The sequence below is a fragment of the Equus asinus genome, chromosome 2 (genome assembly GCF_041296235.1).
Source record: "Equus asinus isolate D_3611 breed Donkey chromosome 2, EquAss-T2T_v2, whole genome shotgun sequence".
Taxonomy (NCBI): Eukaryota; Metazoa; Chordata; class Mammalia; order Perissodactyla; family Equidae; genus Equus; species Equus asinus.
In genome coordinates, this window is record NC_091791.1 from 31,016,890 (window position 1) to 31,032,035 (window position 15,146).

At 38.9% G+C, this 15,146-nt stretch overlaps 1 protein-coding gene across 3 annotated transcripts in view; it reads left to right on the forward strand.

Annotated features, from left to right (window-relative positions):
* HPSE2 (heparanase 2 (inactive)) overlaps positions 1-15,146 on the forward strand; it is a 602,725-nt gene that overhangs the window by 486,771 nt on the left and 100,808 nt on the right. The window contains exon 10 of one of the 3 annotated variants that reach the window (XM_070485653.1): positions 2,558-2,899. The exons of the other annotated variants lie outside the window; for them this stretch is intronic. Coding sequence (XP_070341754.1) covers positions 2,558-2,767 — 210 coding nt within the window. The 3' untranslated portion in view covers positions 2,768-2,899. Of the gene's footprint in view, positions 1-2,557; positions 2,900-15,146 lie in introns of those variants that run through there. 3 annotated transcript variants of the gene reach the window in all.

Below are 15,146 nucleotides of genomic sequence, written 5' to 3' on the forward strand. Positions count from 1 at the left end.
GTCCAGAGACAAGATGGAATCTGAGATGCAAAGCAATAGAAGCTGCAGCTCAAGTTCACATGGGATAGCTTTGCTGGGAAAGGATGCAATCTTCGAAGCCATAAACACATTATGGGCCATCTACAGGAGATCATCCTAGAAGTGTTTTATCCTTCATTGTCATTTGAAAACACTTTTTGAAAAGATCAGGCATCCAAATAGACCAAACTAAAGTACAGGCACTATAGGCAAGTTCTGAGCTTGGAAACTGGGCCGTGCTGTGCACTGTTGTACAAATACATTGAAGTGAAGACCAGGGGCCTGCCCAGTGGCGCAGTGGTTAAGTTGGCACATTCCGCTTCAGCAGCCCAGGGTTCGCCAGTTTGGGTCCTCGGGGCAGACCAACACACAGCTTGTCAGGATACGCTGTGGCAGGCGTCCCACAGAAAATAGAGGAAGATGGGCACAGATGTTAGCTCAGGGCTAATTCCTCAAAAAAGAAAAAAAAGAAAAAAAAAAAAAACAAGTGAACACCAAATGTTCTAATGCCAAGGAAATGCAAAGAGGTTTTCTCTGAGTCTAGAAAAGAGAGTTGAAGAAAATCATCTATTGCTTTCTAGGAGGCAGGATATCTTGATCTTATAAGAGTCTCTGGATGCCCCATGAAGTGTGAGAAAAATAATAATGATCAATGGTAATAACAATCTTCTACATTTGTACATGCTTTGCCATTTCCATGGTGCTCCATATAAATTGTCCCATAATCTTCTCGGTAACTACCAGACAATATTACTATCTCATTTTTACAGGTGAAGAAACTGAAGCAAAGAAGTGAAAAATAATTTGCTAGCTAGTGTCAGTGTCAGGAACTCAAGTCTGGTTCTTTTGACCCCTAATTCAGTATTCTTCCTATATCTAAATAACTTCATAGCTTATCAGTATAACTCTATAGGAAAGAAGATTACTATAGCTTGTTGAAACTCTCTTTGCATAATTCAAATCCCTTGTTGATTGGATTGATTGAGTGGTCTAAGTACTGTTTTAACTCATTTAATGCTCACAACGACACTATGAGGTAGACTTTATTATTACCCTCATCTTAAAGACAAACAGACACAGAAGGATTAAGTGACTTGCCCACTGGCTAGTGAGTGGAGGGGCTGGAATTCAAATCCAGGCAATCTGACTCTAGGACCCATTCTCTAACCACTACATTGTACTCAATTTAGAAGCCACCTTATTATAAAAAACATTTTCCCTGGTGAGGGGAAAGCTATATCAGAGTGAAGTTGGCATATAATTCTGGGTGTATCTAATCCTAGGGTATAGATTTCAATTAACTGCATGTTTCTGTACTGGGGAAAAGCTGATGTGACATGTTTATCCACAGATGGCACATTGTGACTCCACCCTAGACATATAACTCTATTTTCAGCCACTGTTGTGGCTGCTGAATCCTGAATGAAAAAGAGAATTCCAAAGTAAAAGAATAGGAGGGATATTTAAATACCATAATATTTAAATGACATGATGCCTAGAAGCATAACCACAGATTCCCATTGGCAGAATGGTTGCTTCTTTCTTCTTAATGGGTACTGGAGAGAATGGAAAGTTATCTTTTTTGATTAGGAGAAAGGGGAGCGGACTTTGGGGGCTGGTGTTGGAACATGCAGACACCCCTGCCTAATTCTCTTTTTTCTACGCTTGCTTTGCAGAGAAGTACTGACAGGGGACTTGGACCCAACAGCTGACCTTTTAATTCAGCTCATCTTTTTGTTTAACTCTATTAGCTTAATGGAGACAAGGCAGGGAAAATTGTGAACATCTGGATAGTTGAGTCACAGCTGCCAGAAGGCCTTTCCTGACAGGCTGACTGAATTCTACAGTAATTCTATGAGGGGTTTGAGTCAAAGATGAGGATTCAAATGGAATGAAAAGAACCGTTCCAATCAGGGCTGAGGATAAAAGTGAGGTCTTATCAAACAGTGATGTGCAACAGTGTGGAATGGGTGTGAAGGGAATATGGACAACTTGCAAATGCTTCTAGGGAGAACAGTCTGGATGGTAAAGGAACTGCAAACCATGTGACATGAGTGTGCATTGAAAGTCCTGGGAATGTAGGTGAAAGAAGGGCAAACTCACAGGTGATGTGAAGGCTGTCTTCAACTGGTGAGAGGCTGTCATGTACAAGAGAGTTTAGATTTCTTCTGTGAGGCATAGATTTCTTGTAAGGCACAGAACTGCACCACTGGGTAGAAACTAAAAGGAGGAGGATTTCAATTCCTGCTAAAAGTGATGAGCCAGGATTTAAAGCCCAAGTGTGACCCCAGAGCTCTTCATCTTAGCCACTATGTTGTTTTAACAGAAGGGCTTCAATTTATACTCTACAACTCGGATATTTAAAAAAACAAACTTTATTTCACTAACTGATCTCTCCTGAGCCCCTAACCCTGCTTGTGAGGAATATAATAACAACAAAAATCAACTTACCAGTTAAAGGTACCTCATCTTTTCTTCCTGGTAATTTCACAGACTTTTCAGAGTTTTGATCTCTTTCACCTTCTTTTCTTCTTCCTAGATGCCATCTGGGTACAAAGGGATGCTGACATCATGTGCTGGTAATGGAGATGGGCTGCATGGTTCATATGCTGTCATCTTGTTACTCACTGACCTTCTCTCAATCATTCTTCCTGGTTATTTACTGAGGTGTATTAGGTGCTACCAGGTCGTTTTGGCTTCATGTTGGTACCTGCTATTGAGCATGGGCATTACCATTGCTCCATACTAAGCTCCTCATACTCTGGGACTTCCTTGTACTGTCACCAAGATTCTTCCAGAGTACTAGTCCCCTCAGCAGTTCTCTGTGGCCTCACGGAGCACATGGGAACTTGTGGCTCTCCTGCAGCCAAATGAGACCTCGGCAGACAGGAAGCACTGACTCAGGCCCTCCCTTTGCAGAATCACACCAACCCACCATTTCTGTGCCCCTGTAGCTCCCCTATGTTGGTATGTGAAGTCTCCCCTAGAAGTTCCATATGAAGAGTGGAACACATGTATGCTCTTCTTTCAGTTTCTCCTTCTTCGTGGCCTGAGAACAGGGGGATGAACACTGGGTCTTTTTTATGTGATCCAGGCAACTTCCTCAACCTGGCCTCATTCTCTCCAAATCTCCCCTACGTCATATCCTCAATCAATCTCAAGGCCTCCAGTGAAACTTTATGTTCAGACCTCTGAGCTTTGCTATGTTAAGGAAGAGCTATAAGAACTTAGGGGTGGGGAGGGGGCACTTAACAAAATCTGTTTTCCAAGAATTTGCCTCACTAAGTTTTTCAGGCTAATTTGAAACTCAAAGCTGAGCACTGACCCCTCTAAGTGGTTTCTGACCTTCTAAAGAAGCATGAATGTCCTTGATTCAACACATAAAGAGCTGAAGGGTAACAAGATTTACAGAGAATGAAAGCTAAAATTGGTTCAGAGACTGAAAATGAAATTGGTTATTTTATGTATTCTTTTGTTTCAGTGAAATATTTTATAATAAAAAAATTAAATACATTGGTTTAAGATCGTAAAATGCCATTCGCGTTATACTTTACTGCCTTCTGTAGTAAAGAAAATCAACCAGAGCACGATAGCATAAGCCTTTATTCAAAAATGCCAGGCAAGAGAAGGTTCTGAAGGAGTGTTCCAACCTGGGGAAGCAGGGCAGAAGTTTTTAATAGGGCCTCAGCAGGAGGGGTTAGCCGAAGTTCAGCTAGTTTCGGGACTAGTTGGATCAAGACAGTTCTCAGAGAGAGGAATTGTACTGGTGAGTTCGCAGCCATTGCTAGGCCAATTTGAATTTATTAACAGTAGAGAGGAACAGCTGTGGGAGACAAGGACATGCTAGGGCCACAGTGGAAAATTCTCTGGCCTTAAGTGTTTCTTAATTTACAAAGTAGAAAAGTACACCAGTTGCTCTGTTCAGCAGGTACAAGGCTGTTTTCTGAGCAACTGTTCTAATTATGTGGCCATAACCCACCTTGAGTACTCTGTCTTTTGATAACTAAATTTGCAAATTTTTTCCAAATAATGATATGGCTCAAAAGGCTTTGAGCACAGTCAGCTTTCAATCATTGTCTGCTTTGCTGGGCTGAGAAGAGGCCTTGCCTTTGAAGAACTCATCAAACAATAAGTGAGACAGACAAAAACAAATTATGCCATCAGAATGAAAGTATGTTCAGAGTGTTGTGAAATTTCGGGGAAGAAAGTAGCATTTTTGCAGAGGGAATGACATTTGATTTATACCTTGAAGAATGGTGTTGATAATGATGATAAAGATAATATTAATAGAAGCTGTATTCATTTAGATCTATCATGTGCTAGCCACTCTATATACACATTATCTCAAATCCTCAGAATATCCCACTGTCTTCATCCATTTGGGCTGCTATAACAAAAATATCATCGACTGGCTATCTTATAAACAGTAGAAATTAATTTTTCATAATTCTGGAGGCTGGGAAGTTCAGGATCAAGTTACCAGCATATTCAGTGTCTGGTAAGGCCTGCTTCCTGGTTCATAGATGGCTGTCTTTTCTCTGCGTCCTCAAATAGAGGAAGGGGCAAGGGATCTCTCTGGGATCTCTTTTGTAAGGGCACTGATCCCATTTATGAGGGCTCCACCCTCATGACTGAATCACCTCCCAAAGGCCCCATCCCCAGATACCATCACCTTTGGGGATTAGGATTTCACCACGTGAATTTTGAGGAGGGACACAAACATTCAATCTATAGCATGCACTTTTATTTACTTAAGAAGAAATAAAAAGTGAAGCTCACAGAGGTTAAGTGATCTGTCCGAAGCCAAATTTATAAATGGGAGAGCTTAGATTCGAGCCCAGAGCAATTTAGCTCCAAAACTCACCACTGTTCTCCTGCAGCAGTGTTTCCCAGTGTGAACAGGCACCAGTGAGGTTCAGGGAAAGGAATCTAGGTGTGCTGTAAATGAGATCAGAAGAAACATGGTATAACATTATGTGACGTTGAAGCCATAGTGGGGGATTATGTCCAATTCATTGTTCTGTGAAAGTCTAAGAGGAAGTTTCAATGTCCTTACACCTCTAATCTTGTCAATCTCTCATTTTACAAAGAGCTTCAGGCTCAGAGCATTTGGTAGCTTTCTGGCTAGAACTTAATAATGTGTTTTTTCATGGTACTTATTTTTATGGTTACTTTCTAATTATGAACAAGATGCTTTTTAAAATTTTGCATAATTTGATATGAAGCTTCCAATTTATGCACTTATTTAAGTTTAAAAGTAAGTACTTTTTGAAATATTGGGAAAACCCCAGTGGAGATGGATGATGAATATGTGCTAGTGGCCTGCGTGAGTGACATTTGGGACACTAAGGGACTGTACCTTACTGAATAGGATTTCACTAGATAAACAGCAATGATGGGAAATAGCTGCTGGTGGTAAAGGGAAAAGAGCTCTCCAAGAAGAGGAAATGACTCATAAAGTGAGAAGCATATCAAAATGTGATGTATTTGGAAACAGTGAACAGGCTGGGGAGCTAAGATATGCATGGTGGATATTGAGGCATGAAACTGGCAGTCATTATTACACATGAATACTTTACCTTACAATTTCATAGGAGAGATACAACTGATACTAAATAGCATTCTTGTCTTTTTTGTTGTCTATTGTGAACTCTTCTTTCCTTTTTGTAAGAAGGTGTTATAACCTTGATTAAATATTAGAAAAGCTTTGTTCTATGTAAGTAGGTAAAAGACGAAGATGAAGGGAATCAGAGTATGCCACCCCAAAATATGACATTTTGACATAAGAATTATTTTGGGCTGAAGGCAAGTAGGAAGCAGTAAACCCAGAAAGAATTATCTGCCTCGCCCTATTGGCCAAACGGAAGGACATAAATTTCCCTTCGTGAAGGTCTTTCTCCTCCTCTCTCCCGTGCCAGGAGGAAGAGGAACAGTGAATATTACTGGAGTCAGAGAGTCAGCACTGAGATAGGTTTGCACAAACAAATTTTACTAAAATAACCCTTATCTTCTATTAGATATGCTAGTTTCCCTATATATTTACCTTCCCACAGTGTACTGCTCCTAGAAGTGCAATATCCTTTTCCTTAGTCTTGCCACTTCTCCACAAATCTGACACCCTTTGTTCAAATGGGATGTGGTATATGACCTCTGAGTCTAACTGCTTCTTTGGGTCTTCACTTCTTTGTCTATGAAGACCTCCATGAATGTAAAAGTTAAAATATTAACATCATATAAAATTTGTATGCCTTTTCTCCTGTTAATCTGTCTTTTGTCAGTCTAATCCACAGGCCCCAGATGCAGAATCTAAGAGGGTAGAGGAAAAGCTTTTTCCTCCCCTACAAAGGCCTTTTAAGCAAATAGCTCTACCACAAATTTCTCAGAAGGAAATGTGGGGGAAGAATGAGGCTGTTTTTAGTTTGAAAAATATGTTTCCATAGTGAGGTATGCCCATCTCCTTGGAGAAATGTATTTTTAGGAAAATTTCTGAGTTTTTCACATCCTCCACCTCCAGTTATTTCAAGTAAAATAATAGCAAGAGAAATATGTGAGAACTTATATGCAAAGTAAGTTATACTCATTTTCAACTAAATAAGTTAAATAATTTCTGAGAAAGACAAAAGAGTTTGTTAAAGTTAAACAGTTAAACTTTCTTATGCAGAAAGCAAAGCCTGAGAGAGGCTTATGTTCCCTGGAGCAAACTATCCTCTTTCACTCTGTTTCTCTCTCATCTGTGATTTGTACAGGAAAGAAGGCAGATGTTTGAGAGACAGGAGGTAGGAAAGAGAATTGAAGCCTTCTTAGGATTTAATTCAAACACCTTAGGCAAGGTGAATAGAGAAATATAGCAGAAGCCATAAATAACCGTGTCCCTACATGCTGTGTCCCCAAGCTGGCCTTGAGGGTGAGGACCAAAACAGAGAAGAGAAGCTTAAGGCAGAGGCATGGCTTTGTCTCAGCATGGTGGCAGCTTCTACCCTTCTCATTTAATCATTAACAAATTCTCACTTCCCAAAAATAGACCTTTTTAATATAAAACATTCAGCATCAAATAAACATCAGGCAATTGCTCCTTTTAACAGACACTACTTTAGAACAACTTTTAAAACAAAGAAGTGCTTATGGTGTCGTTTGGCACCTTTCTTACTGATGATAAGTTGCCATGTAGCACCCAACCCAAGAGTCATGGCAAGTCATGTGACTTAAGGCATTCTAGTCATGGCTGTGTCACACTAACACTACCTTGTAGCAACAGATCAAATTATGGGGGGGCGGAGTTTGAGTGATTGAGCCATTAAATTATTGGAAACCTCTAAGAGAACTTATATTCTTATAGAAAATTTAAATTTTGTTTTCTGTCTTTGATTTTCTCATTTTCCTACCACAGTATTTTGTGATACTTTTTTTTACAATCTCCTTAGTAATTAGGAGCCTTTTAGGACTCATTCCTAAGCAGGTCTGGCCTTTCAGGTAAGAAGGCAAGACACCTGTTGACATGTGTACTTGGGGTTACTGGGTCCTTTTACAAATAGCCACTGTTGAATGCTAGCTTCCCTGTTGATAAGACAAAACTGAGTTTGTTTTTGCTGGTAATGAAAACACTACCTAAACAGAGTCTTGGTAGCCTCTCAGAGTGGGAAGGGCAAAGTCAGAATATTTATGAGATTTTTGAAATCTGGCTTAGTGTGGGAGTTTGGTTAGGATTGGGTAAGGATCATGATATAATAGTTTAGTATTGGTGGACAATGAGGTGAGGATTTTGAAGTGAGGAGTTCGAAGAGGTCTTGGGGTATAGACTGTTCCTTACTGCTTTCTATTGAAGGGTTGATGGATCTTCCAGGAAGTTCCTGGAATACACAATTAAATTGTTTCCCACTTCTATCATACCTAAACAAGAATTTCCTGGAGTAGTAAAGTTATATTGATGAAGACAGTGGAATGGTAAAGTTGGGTTACTGTGGACAGTAAGCTGTGTAGGTCTAGGTAGTTTCAGTTCTTACCATTCAACCACCCAATTCTGCATTTCTGCCATTATACGGCTTAAGATTCATCGCAGTGAAGGCTTTTTGGTCCTTAGGGTAGTATAATGAAAACTGCACAAGTTTTGGAGTTAATATATGCTGTATAGCCTGGTGTTCAGCAAGTGTTTATTCCCCTCATCCTCCCTTTCCTCTCCCTGCTTTCAAAGGCTTCTGTTAAGATGTGGAGAAATTGGAACAATTGTACATTGATGATGGGAACGTAAAATGGTGCAGCTACTTTGGAAAACAGTTTTGCAAAATATTAAACATAAAGTTACCATATGCCCCATCATTTCCACTCCTAGGTATAGCCAAGAGAATTAAAACTATATGTCCACAAGAAGCTTGTACATGGATGTTCATAGCAGTAGTATTCAAAATAGCTAAAAAGTGGAAACAACTTAATGTCCATCAACTGATGAATGAATAAATAAAATGTGAAATGTCCATGCAATGGGATATTATTTGGCAATTAAAGGAACAAATCATTGTACATGGTACCACATGGATGAAATTTGAAAACATTATGCTAAGTGAAAGAAGCCAGTCACGAAAGACCACATATGTATGATTGCATTTATATGAAGTGTCCAGAATAGGCAAATACATAGAGACAGAAAGTAGATTAGTGATTGCCTGAGGCTGGGGGTGGGGGAAGGTGGGAGGGAGAGGATGAGTGTGGCAGAATGAAGAGTGACTACTAATGGTTATGGGGTTTCCTTTTTTGGGTGATGAAAATGTTTTAAAATTGATTGTGGTGATGGTTTCAGAACTCTGTGAACATACTGAAAACCATTGGATTGTACACTTTAAATGGATGAATTGTATGATACGTGAATAATATCTCAATGAAGCTGGTTTTTTAAAGAAGTTTCCCATAAAATGTAAATACTCTTCAGTGAGAGGCATGGTATAAAAGAATACATTAACTGATTGCTGAGAGCAAAACTTCAGAAAAGGAGTGTTGGATTGGTGAAGAATGGGATGGAGACTGGGAAGGAACAGGGCCTGAAAGGGGAAGTGCCCACGGAGCCAATGAACTGGCACCACCGACCTCTCCTTGTTCAACACTGCCTGAGCTGCCTGAGCAGCCGACTAAGTCACACAGGGGCATGCTCAGTGCATTTCGTACCCAGAGGGGCATCATTTTCTAATATCCCCCTTCCTCAGTATGACAATTATTCGTAGTGATAATCAGTAATAACATTTTCTTGATTTGTTTTTTAGTATTAAAACAGATGACAATTTGAAAGAGTGAATACATTTCTATTTTGAAGATATTTTTGTTTAAAGAGATTGTTCAAATTCGGTAAAAAATTTTCGTATAAACTGAAATTTGCATTTGTCAAACAGGAATAGTACACCTCACAGTTTGTACTCTGTCTTACTGTTTACATTTTAAACACAAAATCTCCAGGTAGTCACATAAAATGACAGAATTGAAATAACTCTATTTCTCTTTTTTCATCTTTAAGATCACTGTGCAATCGTTTATTTAGAAACTCCGGTTTAAATGTAGGAATATGCAGTACCACAGAGGTTAGAGATTTGAAGCACTGGCTGGAAGAGAGCTCACACAATTCGAAACAGCTCACACTAGAACAAACTTATTCTCAAGAGGAACATGTATCGCCAACTCCCCGTGTAGGGACCCACTGAATAACTGGGAGTTCTCAGTTCTACATGGTATTTTACATTCCACATTGTAGTCCATGGAGAATACAATGTTTACGAACAGATAAATTATTAGAATGTGCTAATTTGAAGCTTATACATATATTATTAAAACTCAACGGTAACCACTGTAGTTGTTTCAAAGTTAGACTAACAAAAGACTTTTTCAGGGAGGAGTATTTTGTCACTGGCAATGCTTACAATTGTTGGCACATGGTGATAATAAAAACCAGACTAACTTTTAGTCGTTTTTGTTATTGTTTTTTAAATCTCTACCCATAATGCACCCTTCTTGAGGCCTGTACCCAGGGCGGACTGCCCCCACTCCACTACACATGGAACACCACTGAGGTTAAGTTGCATAAATCTGTGTAGAATGAACCGTATCCATAGTAAATGATTGCTTGTATAGTCTAACAATTATAGTTACTGTGAATAAAATATGTTAACCTAAGAGGAAAAAATTGTATCATTTAAATCTAAATTTGCTATATCTGTTACACAATCCTAACACTGAAATTAAAAGGTTAATTTTTATCAAACCTCTTTGCTCATGGAGGCTCTAAAGCTCACACTAAGTTGTAATAAGTTAAAATGGATTTCTCAAGGTGAAAATTGGTTTTGTTCATTAAGAAGAAAAGACTGACTTTTACAAACTACTTAGAGGTAAATGTTGAGCTCTTGGGACGCCAAACACACGTGTTGTTTAAGTGTTGAAAATATTTTCATATAAAAACATAGAACGTGAAAAGAGGAATAATAACATTAAGCAAATAATTATAACAATGCTATATAAAAGCATTTGAAGCTACAACTTGTAATGGTATATTTTCTGGGTTTATCTCTTTTTCAACAGAAAGGTGATATGAACTCTAAGAGAAATATATATTTAAGGAAAACAAGACCGATTGACCCTATAACCTGAATCATTAAGAATTCTAGAGACTTCTTATGTAATTTACTGATATATTAGAGATCTAAAGTGTGTTTGGGAGCACTAAAATATCCATCAACCTATCCATCCATTCTCTTTCCTTCCTTCTTGCCTGCCTTTCTGCCCTCTTTGCTTTCCATTTTTTAAATTCTTCATTCATTCAGTTCCTCTTCTATTTTAAGCACTGTGCTAAGTAGTGGATTACAAAGATGAATGCTATCATTTCTGCCCTCAAAAATCTCTGTCTGGTGGCAAAGACAGACACATAAACAACTTATAATTCCATGTGGTGTCGTTAATGCTGCAATGTAAGAATGTACAGAGAAAGCTGCAGGAGCATCAGCGAAGGGGTAGTTGGCTCTCTCTGGGCACAGAAAACTCTATACAGGAGGTGACATCAAACTAAGTTGTAAGGGCTTCAGGAGTTCTCCAGGTGGTGATGTACACGTGTGGGGTTGGGGGCAGTGGTGGAGCAGAGGGAAGACATTCTACAGTCAGTGTCCAAGACTTGGTTTACTTTTTTCTTCTCATTTTCCTCAATTTAAAATTGAAGTTATTTAAAAATTCATTCATTCTCAAGGTTTTACTGAGTACCTCGTATGTACAACATTCAGTTAATGGGAAATTCTAAGATTATTGACTTACAAATCATAAATTGATTTTGTAGAGCAGGTTATCAAGCTCACTAAAATAGGATCTTCACAAATTTGCGTTCTCACCCTAAAATCTCCTTTTCTTTCTGCTCAGTTCTACACAAGAGTGAGTTTTGGACAAGCAGTACTTTATAAATTTTCCCCATCTCCGTCTTTCAGGTTTAAGTGGTCCTATTAATTCTAATAGTCCATACAAAACCTGCTTAACCTGGTTGATTCTCTTGAGAGCAAGGTTAGGGAAGCCAATAGCCCATGCTGGCATTTTTTGTCGTCAGAAAGCTGTTTCAGGGTAAGGGACCTGCTCAGCCTCATTGGAAGAAGCACCGTCAGGCCCATCCAAGGGCTCCCTTCTATAGCCCCTGAAGTTCCCAACCACAGCAAAATCAGACAGTTGAGAAAAACAGAGCTGCTTCTCAGAAAGAGAGCTGCTCCTGCATGGGCTTAAATCAATGAAAATCCACTCAACCAAAAATCTGGAAGTATGCTTGTACCTTATTGTTTTCCAGACTACCACAGCAATATCTCCCATCCCAACATGTTCTTCCTACACTGTGACCTTGATATTTGTCCCATTGAGTAGAGGGCTCTGTGTTCCCTCTCCTTGGATCTGGGCTACCACTGTGCCATCTGGACTGTCTCCAATAATAGAGTACAGTGGAAGATACACTATGTGACTTCCAAGACTAGATCATTAAAATGGTAGGCACTCTGCCAGGTTCTCTCAGGACACTTACTCTTAGATCCCAGCCCTTGTGCTGTGAGGAAGCCCAAACTAGCCTACCCAGAGAGGCCACATGTAGCCGTTCCATCCAAGAGCCCCTCTGAGATCCCAGCCAACATCAGCCACCAGACACGTGAGTAAAATGCCTCCAGATGATTTTAGTCCCCAGCCTTTGAGTCCTTGAAATTATTTTATTAATATTTTGCTGTTTAAATTAAGTTGATACTATTAAGCTATAAATCCATATGACCTAGTATGCTAAAATAGCCTAGCCTGTAGAGCTACCATGACAAATATTTTACTCCTGGGTTTTTGTTGGATTAATTTAAGTAGGACACACTATAATGGGAAATGTCACTTAAATGCTTTTCTTTATGCCTTCCCTGTTCACATTTGAGGGGGGAAAAAAACTAGTCTAGCCATTCCACCTCCTCCTGAGATTCTAATGCTTTCATCATGGCTAGCGGTCTGAGAGCTGCAAATGGAATCTAACGCGAATGATTTAAGGTAACCATGCCTGTCAGACTATCAGCCCGGGGTTTTAATTGGACACACTTCTCTACCTCCCACTTCCTGACTCTCCTCAGCAGGACATGTTGTCCCATTATCCACCTGGCTTCAACATAACCACACAGTCTCCTGTCATTCTGTTTTTCCTGTTGGTCAGCCTAGGAAAATGGCCCAATACATAGAAGTTTCAGGAACTTAGAAGAGAGAGAGCAATTGGCATTTCTGTAGTTTGGGGAATAATAACCTACCTCATATTTATCTATCTTTTATTGTTTCGAATGCTTTATACTGCTGATGGGGATGCAAAGAGACCAGATCTCTCATACATTGTTGTGAAATGGTATAGCCACTCTGGGAAAAAAGTTTGGCAGTTTCTTAAAAGCTAAATGCACATTTACCATACCACCCAGCAATCATACTCCTAGGCATTTATCCCAGAGAAATGAAAGCTTATGTCCACATAAAAACATGTACACTATTGTTCATAGCGGCTTTATTAGTAATTGTTAACAACCAAATGTCTCTCAATAGGTGAATGGTTAAACTGTGGTGCATCTGTACCCTGGAATAGTACTCAGCAGTAAAAACATACAACAACTTGGATGGATTTCAAGGGCAGTATACTGAGAGAAGAAAGCCAGTATCGAAAGGTCAAATAATGTATGATTCCATTTATACTACATTCTTGAAATAGCAGAATTATACAGATGGAGAACAGATTCATGTTGCCAAGGGTTGGAGATGTCAGAGGAGTTGTGAGGTGGGTGTTACTATAAAGGGGTAGTATGAGGGAGATCTTTGTGGTGGAACACTTCTGTGTATTGATTGTTGTGTGGTTACACCAATGTACACGTGGGATAAAATGGCATATAGCTATACACACAGTATACCAACGTCAAATTCCTTGTTTTGATATTGTACTACAGTCACATTAAGATGTAACCATTAGGGGAAACTGGGTGAAGGGTACACGAGACCTCTCTGTACTATCTTGCAACTTCCTAAGAATCTCTAATAATTTCAAAATTAATTTTTTTGTTTTTTTCTCACTTGCTTAAAAATCCTTTAAGACGTGAGCATTTGATATTTATTCCCATTTTACAAATGAAGAAACTGAATTTCTGAAAGATTTTGACTCGCCTAAATCCACATGGCTAAGACAATTCTGAAACCGGGTCTTCTGAGTCCAATTCCAGTGCTCTTGCATGCAGATTTTAGCAGAACCACCTTAGTTCTAAGAGTCAGAAGCTTAGTGCTTCTGTTCTAGTTTCACTAATGTTTCGTTAGGTTAGTTTCATGTGGTTTACTCAATTGATTTTTTAACCACTTTAATTTACCAAATGGTGCATCATTTATGAAATAACCTTTGCAGCTCTGTAAAATTAATTCCTTATTTGTATGAGTAGACATGTTACAGACCCAAAATAACAGGAAGTAGGTATTTGAGCACTAAGATTGAACTCAAGATCTTTTAAAAAGTCATAGAGTAAGTATATTTAGAGCTTTAGGGATTAAGAAATTGAAAGTCTCAAAATATTTTGGGGTTTCCTTCTGCAAAATGGCAGGTCAAAGTGTGTTTGCCTCTCATTTTGTAGTCTCAGTACTTATACAACTGAAAAAGAATACAAAAGTTGCCAATCCATAATGTATATAACTCCTTTTGACTTTTTCCAGTTTCATTTTCTTTAAAGTAGAGTCAGATATTAAAGATAGTTGAGAAAAATCTGAGACTAGAATCCTTTTATAGTTTTATGATGTTTTCTCCAGTTCTCATCCATATCTAAATTAACAGCACTTTTCTTTTTGGAGGGCTTCTCCTGTATCAAGTCTTTCCAAACATTCAACTTAGTTTTATGGAAGTAACAACTCTCTTCATATTTCATTAGTTTTCATCATAGTTTATATATCTATACATGAAAATAAACCACCATTAGCATAAATAGATTTGGGGAAAAAACCACAACTCTTCTTCATAGATATTCCACTCAGCTGATGGAAGTAGGAATGTGGGAAAACCTGTGAGTGGCTGAATAGCCATGGGCATGCAGTAAGTCATGAGCACCAGTCACTGTGTTTCTCAGAGGGACTGGAAAGTGTCTGTTTATCCAGTAAGCTGGTTGATGGAAGTCGGTTAAAAGAGCCTCTAGTATATTGTATTAAAAAATCAGAATGGCAGAGTATACTAGATCGATGGATAGATAGACTAAAAAGAGGGACAATTAAAAAATAAAGACCTGAGGGCTGGCCCCGTGGCCGAGTGGTTAAGTTCGCGCGCTCTGCTGCAAGCGGCCCAGTGTTTAGTTGGTTCGAATCCTGGGCACGGACATGGCACTGCTCATCAAGCCACGCTGAGGCAGCGTCCCACATGCCACAACTAGAAGGACCCACAACGAAGAATATACAACTATGTACCAGGGGGCTTTGGGGAGAAAAAGGAAAAAAATAAAATCTTTAAAATAAATAAATAAAGACCTCTTGGAAATTAAAAATATGATTTCCAAAAATAATATAATAATAGAAAATGAAGTAGAAAAGAGTAACCAAAAATGGAGAGGAAGAAAAACAAAGAAACAGAAAATAGGAGATAAGATTTCTGAAATAGGAGTAGAAGTTCC